A 9,072-nucleotide genomic window follows, 5' to 3' on the forward strand; every position below is an offset into this window, starting at 1 on the left:
ACCCCGGTAAGGTGAGAGCTGTTTTGGAAAGATAAAATCAGCAGCAATTAAACGAGCTCTTAATTAACCAAATATTCCCCCTGCTTGGCTTTCCAAATTATTCAATAACTGAACAATTATAATGAGCTCAGCAAGTAATTACAATTCATAATAGACCGTGCCCTCGCCAACTGCAGCTTTCTCAGCACGAGCCGTGAACATGCCAGGAAATGAAGCCTGTGAGGTGTGAGTCAAACAGCTGAAAACAGGAACAAACCACCTCGTTTTGGAGGTGGTGGGAGGAAAACTGCTGCCTCCATCCCAACTCTGTGCTGAATCCTTCAGTGTGCAGTCCAAGACTTAGAAACCATCACACAAACAATGAGTGTGGATCAAATCTGCAGTGCTATCTCTTCAAGGATGCTTTGGCAAAGCAGGACAAAGCAGGGCTTAAGCTGGAGCAGCAGCCATGGAAATGTCCTGTTTTGCCCCCAGCTAGGCAGACTGGAGCTGTGGGATGCAGATTCCTTGGCTGGAGCTGCAGAATTTGCTGGGAGCAGTCATGCAGTGCCTACTTTGTGGTTACGCTGTGGAAATCAATAGAGACTTCTGCCTTCTCCCCAGGCAGCAAGAAGCAACAGACATGAGAGGTACAACACTTCCCCAGAGCCTCACAACTCTCTCTCTGTATGTTTTGGGGTCTGGTGGGGGCACTTTCACTCTGGAGGATGGAAGGAGGGACTGCAGCATGAGGCAAAGCAAGGATGGAGTACACAGAGACCAAAGAAGTATGGAAGATTAAAACAAGAGCACCAAAGGCAGCAACACGCTGAAAGCAAAATGAGTCTACTGAACAAACAAACTGAATCCACCATCCTTCTGTAAATGCTGCTCAGAATGAGGGGAATGTGACACTATTCAGGTACAGGTCCTGGGCTAAAGTCAGTAATTATCCACAGACAGGGCCTGAAACACACACCTCACAGCTCCTTAAGTTAAACATCTACTGCAGAATGTGAGAGAAGATGGAAGGCCTGTTAAGATGCCGCTTTGATGCTTTTCCTTTTTCCTTTCTGATGTCTAATCTGGTGCCCTCCCTATTTCCATGCACTTCCTAGCAGGATGTGGCTGCTGCAACACAGCACAGTTTTCCTGTGATCCCATTTGGGTTAATGAGCAATCTGCTGTGGCACAGTAATGTTTCACCTTTGCCTTGTGCAGGTAGCAGAGCCCTCTGCCCACGCTGGGCCCCCTCTGGGGCTTTGTGCATGACAGTGGTATTGGGGGACGTGAGAAGTTTTCCCAGGCTTAAAGCTTTTTTTCTCTTGCCTTTTATTGAACTAAACCCCAAACTTGTTGCTGTTCCCCCTCCTCTATATAACAGATAAATAGTGAATTCCCAGGGCCTCCAATGCTTGGTAGAGAGAAGATTCACTTGGATGGAGGGAGGGAAAAGAGTGGGTGCTGTTCCAGCTGTGCCTCCACTTAAACAGGAGCTACAGAGTTCTCCCCATCACTTTCTCATCCCCCCTAAGAGAAGATGCTGTGGAGACAGAGGCAGCACTCGGAAATCCAGGAGACCTGTGCCACAACAAACTTGTGTCTGTATTAAAACAAACAAAGTAAAGCAGCAAAGCAAAGCTACTCAGCTGCTGTTTGCTGAGTGTAGGCAATTACTCGTGCTGTGCTGTGCCTACTGCAGGAGGAGGCTCCTTGATTTAATCATTCCAAACAGATGGCAAGAACACAATGACAGGGAGTGATGCCCTCACCTCTGCTGGTCCCACCACTCCCAACCCGTGACATGGGGAGGAAGAGGCTGCCAGGAGGTGAAGAGCAGAGTTTGCTCCCTGCCATGCCTCCTGCTCTTGGCTCTCACTAGCAGAAGTGTGGAGCAGCAGTGCCACGAAATAATGATGCTTTTATCAGGAGCATCGTTCCAGCCGTGCTCCCTGAGACGCCAGCCAAGCACAGCTGCCATGGCTGCAGGCTGAGCGATAATCTTCACTCCCTGCCTGCCATTAATCTAAAAATGGATGAGGAGTTCTTCTGGTACACAAACATTCCCTCCATTCAAGCACTAAAAGCCAACTGGAATCCCAAGCTGTCCCTAAAAGGAGAGTGCTTTACTGCTGTGCGTAATATCTCTCATCTGAGGATCTCAAAGCATTTCACACGTGTCGCTGGTGTCTTAAAACACTTGTGCAAAGCATGGAAACCACATCGCTGGTTTATAGGCAGCAATGGGTGGCTTCTACAAGGTCACACAGAGAGTCCCTGGGGTTGTGAAGGAGCAGCCGGGGCTTCCCACCTCCTCCCATGGCTGATAATCTCTCCAGCTCAGATGTCGAGCGCTGCCCAGATAGGTGTACAGCATCACAGCACTTGTAAATGTGGGCTTTATTGGCTATCTTGTTCTAAGCCTGCCTGGGATACTTATCAGCAGCCTTCAGGATGAGTGGCCTCACGATGAGAGTCCTGTTGCCAGTGATGGGAAGGAGGATAACTGTACATTGAGAGGGATCAGATAACTGCCGCCTTGTGCTGCTGCTGTTGCTCTTGAGCCCTGACACTGAAGCTGCTTTCAAAACATGGGGGTGGAAGTAACTCAGAAGAACGGCATCACAACTGGAGCCTAAGATATTCCCTTCTACAGCGTTGAATGAAGGAAAACAACCTCTTATGAAAGAAAAAGCAGAAACTCAACGCATCTGTAGGGTTTTCTAATGCAGTGTCACCTCCTGGGGGGCTTCTTGCATGAGCTGCCCCTATAGTTCCCAAATGTGAAGGCAAGACGTGAAACTAAATGGCTTAGAAGTGTTATGAGTTTGATGGAAGCCTCTGATGAGGTTTGCAGGAGCACGTATGTGAAGCACTAACTGTCTCCAGAACTCGGTGTTTATGGACACAGCACATTTAGATTCAGGAATCTGCCTTGCTTTGTTTGGATGAATTCATATTTGTTTTTAGTTAAGAATTCAGGAGCTGAATTCAAGATCCTAACGGGCGTGCACAAGGAAAGGCTGACAGCACCGTAGTGAGACGTGGCCGAAATGAGCTCAGCAGCTCTCACTTCTTCCTTATCAGCTCCATTTTGCTTTGAGAGCTGTGCTGTGCCATATGCAGCTGATAGCACTGGGTGGGTTGGCATTGTGTACCCTTATTTGTTACTTTTCCTCCAGATAACTTGATGGAGGATCTGGGGAGGCTCTTTCCCAATATGGAAGAGATTCAGCAAACTCTTCACCTTGCTCCTTGCTGGAGAAGCATTCCTAGTGTTTACAAAAATACTTCGTTTACACAAAAAATGAAATGACCTGTGAGTTCTAAGGAGGATCACAAACAGAGCCTCAATGCCAGAAGAATTCTTCAGAATTCCTTTTTCCCTTTTACAGTTATACCTTTTCTTGGGAAACAGGGGAGGGGAGAGGAGGAAAACACTGCCAGTTTTGCTTCAGTATGTCCCATTGGGAGCCTTCTCCCTGGGGCCAGGAGGCTGCACTGGGACCATGGATCACTGGGCTCAGCTCTGAGCACGCAAAGCCCACCAGGCTTCATGAAACTCCAGGCCATCCACATCCCCCCATGGAACTTTGCTGCCAGAGATGCATGCTTTCCCTCTGCTGTGCTTCAGGTACATTTCTCATCAAGGACAAAGAAGCTTGTATCACAGTAGTAGTAACTATTTTAAAGAGAACTTATTTCCTGAGAAGCTGCTGCTAGAATTCTGAAGGCAAAGCAATAGCTGTCCTGTCCCTGTTCGTTGCAGAGGAGTTGGGCTTTAAGGGTCACAGTATCATAGAATCACCAAGTTTGGAAAGAATCCTCCAAGTTCATCCAGTCCAACCACCCACCTACCACCAACACCTCCCCACTAAGCCACATCCCTCACTACGACATCTGAATGTTTCTCAAACACCTCCAGGGATGGTGACTGCACCACATCCCTCAGCAGGCCATTCCAGCACCCAGCCACTCTTTTGGAGAAGAGTCGCTTCCAACTCACATGGTTCTGTGATTTCTTACAAGCCATAGCAATTAACTCTAAGTCTCTGGAATTCCCCAGAAAAACTAACAGTAGCAAGTATATGAAATGGCAAAAAGACACCTGGCTAAGCTGCAGTCAGTCATCAAGCCTGGGTGTTTCCATGTGTGCTGCTAGCAAGGCTGTGCAAAATGATGGGAATAAGTCAGTCTGGGTTTGCAAAGGAAGAAATGTGGGAGAGCAAAGTTAGCTTGGGAGTGGGCTTCTGTGCATAACAGACTCACTTTGTCCAGAAGATACTGCAGTAATGTTATATTTTAAAGAAATTAAAAGCTCTCATGTAGTCAGGTTGAAAACCCTAAAAATAAAAAGCTCATTTTCTTCCTGAGAACCTCGGGCTGGAAGAGAGCTGCTGCCACCAGAGGGACTCCCAAGTACGACGGCCGACGGTGGGCCTGACTTCAGGATTTCCCTCATTTGCTCTCTTAGGTTGCATGGAAGTTCATGCAATTTCTATTCTGACCATGCTGACAGGGCACAGATGGTGCATTGAGTTCTGGGCACAGCAAATGTGTCACCTTGCCCAGTCTCCTCAGCTAATGCACCCAGCCCTGCAAGGTACAAAGTGCCCATAAAACCACCTCTATTTCATGGGATTTCCTGGTATTCAGACATACAATAGGCACTTAATAAGACTTAAAACGTTAATGATTTGCTTGTATTCAGGACTAAGTGGCAACGTGAGGTTTTGAAGCATTTACCACAAACACGCTGTTAAAAAGCGCAGAAGAACGCGATGAAAAATGTGTGATTCAAGGTGAAGCCTGCAGAAAATCAGCGAGACCCAAATGTGTTCTCCAGGGCATGGGGGGAATGAGCGCTCTCACTTGTCTCATGAAGCACAGCCTTTTCTCTTTTCAAGTGAAAACAGAGAAATTGCTGTTATTGCAGTTGGTGCTCCCTTAGATCAAAGGAAGGAACAAGCTCTTGAGCGCTTTTCTTTCACTGTCTGCTGGTTTTGGTGTTGTGTTCTGGGGAGACAGAGGGGACAGTGAGCCATGAAACCTGAAAGCCAAAGGGTGCTGCAGAAAACTTCTCATGACAAAGCTGTTTTCCTTCCTTCGTAATAATGTCTGGAGTTTTGCAGTGAGAACCCAGAGTTCTACACTCTCCCCAAATGTGCTGGGTGAGCAAAGCTGCCCCATATGGGAATCCTATAAGATGTGTCAGCCACAGACAGCACTCTGTGCCATGGACACGAGGCAACCATCCCACTCCAGACTCATCCACCAGGCTGATTTGGTTTTGCTGTTAGACGAGGTGAAGACAGTCTCCTGATGCAAGCATACAGAGAATCGTCCAGGCTTCCCATCCACAGACGAGAGGAACTCAAGTTCAAACACCCACCCTGGCAGGATATTTATTAAGCAGTCAGAGCTACTGCCTTTTGGCAGTGCAGCAGCTCCAACGAGACAATAAGAGAGATGCTGTTTATACAGTCCACCTCTTAAACTGCACTCTGGTTCCTGGGAGTAGGGGAGATTCCAAGGAGCCGCGTTCCCAATGCTCTGCACCCGGCTGAGCACCTGGGAGGATGCAGTGTTGCACACTGTGCTGCTAACAGGCTGGCATTCATCATGCACAGCAGTGTCCTCTGATTGCTGGCCAGTTTGGCTTGTTAAACAGGCTCTCCCCTGCCCAAATGACATGCTTTATGGTGCCTGTTAGTTTACTGGTTCTTTGCAGGGTAAGAGCATGCGGGTTCACAAGAGCCTGATGGCAGAGAGAAGCAGCTCTGAGTGGGAAATGAGATGAGTGACAAACACACAACATTTCACCTTCCATCTGGATGCTCCCCATCAGCCCCTTGATGCTGACTGCGCTGAGGCTGCAGCACAGTCCTGCTGGAGACAGCGAGGGCATGGCCACCCAAAGTCACCCCACAGTGTGTTAGGACTGTGTAAGCTTAAATCTGCTCTTATTTCTTTTCCCAAGCACAGCTCCTTCCCAGTTTCCCCTGCTTGCTGATAATGATGGTTTTAGTCTCGTTGGCACTAGATGTTTTTGCATGTGATTTTTCTTAGGCAGGAAGCCTACTCCCTAATGCTCCTCTTGATACCCCTACAGCTCTCCAATCACCTGCTTCCATTATGCACCTGGTGACATACACACTATTCCTATGGAGTAAGCATCCGTCCTATGGCAGCCTTGTCATGCTGTGGGGGGGACGGTGGCCTTTCAAGGACCTTCCCCTTTGGCCAAGCACTGGAAACCAAACCATCAGCACTGTGGTGGGTTTTTCTTATGCTCAGAGGGCATCACAGCACAGCACAGCACATCTTGGGGATGACACGTGTGTTCCAACCTTCCGCCCTTATCATAGAATCGTAGAATCAAAGAATCACAGAATGGCCTGGGTTGAAAAGGACCACGATGCTCATCTAGTTTCAACCCCCCTGCTATGTGCAGGGTTCCAACCACCAGACCAGGCTGCCCAGAGCCACATCCAGCCTGGGCTATGCTAAGGCTTAGAATCGTAGAATCACAGAATCATGGAATGGTTTGGGTTGGAAGGGACCTTTGAGATCATCTAGTTCCAACCTTCCTGCTACAGGCAGGGACACCTCCCTGTAGACCAGGGCTTATCTCTGTTGCTCTTACAGGGCAGTGACTTCCAGCCTCAGAAATAGGAAGGAAAGGGAAAGGAACAATGGCTTCAGAATGAATAATAATTAGAAATGAATTAGTTCCTGAAGAGTTGTTCTTTTCAAGTGGTGAAGGCTGTTCTACCCTACCAATTCCCAGCAAGAACTGTGCTCCAGTGCCCCTTGTTGCTAAGGGAGTTGGCACCATCAGGTTCATTCCTACCACCCAGCCTAGAGAGCAGCAAAGTGGTCGCCAGTGGTTCAAACAAAGTTCCTGTGGTTAGAAGTAATATATGGCAATGCTAAGATCAGTTATTTATTCCCCCTCCCCAAAAGCACCCCCAAACCTGCACCGGCATGAAGAATGCCTGATTGCTGGCACAGAAATGTGTTTCCCTGGTCTTCATCCTATACTTGCCCTGAGGGGATTATTTTTTTCCCCTGGTAAATGCGTCCCTCTGGACTGGGAGGGGGCACCTGGTGGAGGTCCATACTTTGTGTTATGAACAGACGTGTTACAGTTTACAGGCATTTCTAACATCTGTGGAGGAAGTTTTGCACTAGATGCAATGTGGGAAGAGAATGAGCAAAGTACATGGAGGCAAAATGCTTGTGAGGAAATGTCATGAATCTATGGGTTCCTTCTGTGAGTCTCAGGATACACGTTTCAGTTATTATTTTGGAGCCTCAGGTCTTTGAGTGATGGCATTATAACAATTCCTGTTTTCCCTTCCAAAGTAAATTTTCAGATTTTTCGAACTGTTGTCTGTAGAGAAAGGGTCTGAGCCAAAAAACAAAAACAAAAACAAAACCTCCAAAACAGTGGGAAATTAAAATAATCTTGGATAGAACACCTGAAATATTACAAGTCTGTGTAGATAACCCTGTGGTTTCTGAATGTTTAGAGTTTGCAGTGCTGCTACAGTGAATTTTAAAAGAGTTGCTTTAATCCTGAGCTGTAGTGCACCATAATGTGACAGGAAATAGAAAAAGGGGCTTAAGGGTCTCCTTAGGCACACTTGGAACACATAACAGGGATATATAGGGCAAACCCAGGGCTTGCAGCTAAATTAAGTTGGACAGGACAATTCCAGACCTTTGCTGTAGCCTGAGGACAGCAGAGGAATCGCGCAGGAGGAACCACGCAGAGCACAGCTTGAAAGGAGTTTTCTGAAGAAAGTATCCACCTCACCGTCCTTACCCAAACCAGAGGGATTCGCCCACCCCAGCTGCTGGCAGGACTCCCCGGACAGCCCCAAGGCAGAAAAAATCAAAAAAACATCTCACTGTATTCCAGCACACACAGCTGCTTACAGAGTGACCAGCAGACAGGAGGTGTGAGGACCCTGTAGGGCAAAGGGTGCCCAAAGCCCTACCTCGGCCAGACGCTCTTCTGGTCCTGATGTCTGCTGAGAGCCTCCTCTTCCTCACTTGTCCTTCAGCGTGGCCATGCCCAGGGCCTCCGAGCTGTAGTCGTATTGGTTGCTGGAGGACATGGAGCGTCCCCAGGAGCACTGCAGGTTGGAGCCCCTCTTGCGAAAGGAGGAGGTGAACCTGTAGAAGTTGCGGTGCCGGTTGCGCAGGTACTCCCGGTAGTTTTTGGTGAGCAGGGTGTAGAGGAAGGGGTTGATGCAGCTGTTGCTGTAGGTCAGGCAGGTCACCAGGTAGTTAATGCACTTTTGGGTTTGGGTGGTGAGCTGCAGGGGGCTGCTGTAGAGTCGCACCAGCTGCCAGATCCAAAAAGGCAGGAAGCAGGCCCAGAAGACCAGCACGATGCTGAAAATCATGATGAGGACCTTCTGCCGCGGGGACCTCTTGCTCTTCTCCTTGTGGGGTGGGTTCCGCTGGGACTCCAGGTAGGTCCTGGCCAGGCGCGTGTAGAGGAAGCCGATGATGATGCCGGGGGCCATGATGCTGGTGCTGAACAGCACCGTCAGGTAGGTCCGGTAGGCGTCCATGCTCCAGGTGGGCGCGCACATCCTCTTCACCTTGCCCTCCGCCTTGCTCCCCTCGGTCAGGGTGACCATCAGCATCATGGGCAGAGTGAGGAGCAGCGACACGGACCAGACGGCGCCCGCCGTCACCTTCCTGTATCCGCGTGAGCGCTTCAGGGTGTCCAGGGGCCGCGTGACGGCCAGGTAACGCTCGGTGCACATCAAGGTGAGGGTGAAGATGCTGGCGTGCATGGTGAGCAGGTCCAGGCTGAGCAGGATGCGGCACCCCAGGTCTCCAAAGTACCAGTCCTGGGCCAGGTAGGTGCAGACGATGAAGGGGATGGTGGAGAGGTAGAGCAGGTCGGCCAGGGCCAGGCTGACGATGGAGCTGTACATGGGGGCGGCGCAGCGCGCCGAGTGGCACATCACCACCAGCGTGTACACGTTGCCCGCCACCCCGGCCACGTACATCACCGACAGCACCGTCCCGAAGTCCGACGGGATGAGCAGAGGGCCGCCCTCGGGGGGG

General features: G+C 49.5%; 1 protein-coding gene across 1 annotated transcript; it reads right to left on the reverse strand.

Moving 5' to 3' along the window:
• LOC122168138 (urotensin-2 receptor-like) lies at positions 1-9,068 on the reverse strand (the record flags this gene model as incomplete). Its single annotated transcript, XM_042833209.1, has 2 exons — positions 1-18; positions 7,986-9,068. A coding segment is annotated over one exon (1,032 nt), but the record flags the coding sequence as incomplete, so codon positions are not given.
• Positions 9,069-9,072: the final 4 nt, after the last annotated feature.

Source organism: Centrocercus urophasianus, unplaced genomic scaffold, assembly GCF_019232065.1.
Source record: "Centrocercus urophasianus isolate 14NV4802_14NV808 unplaced genomic scaffold, USGS_Curo_1.0 seq_41, whole genome shotgun sequence".
Classification (NCBI taxonomy): Eukaryota; Metazoa; Chordata; class Aves; order Galliformes; family Phasianidae; genus Centrocercus; species Centrocercus urophasianus.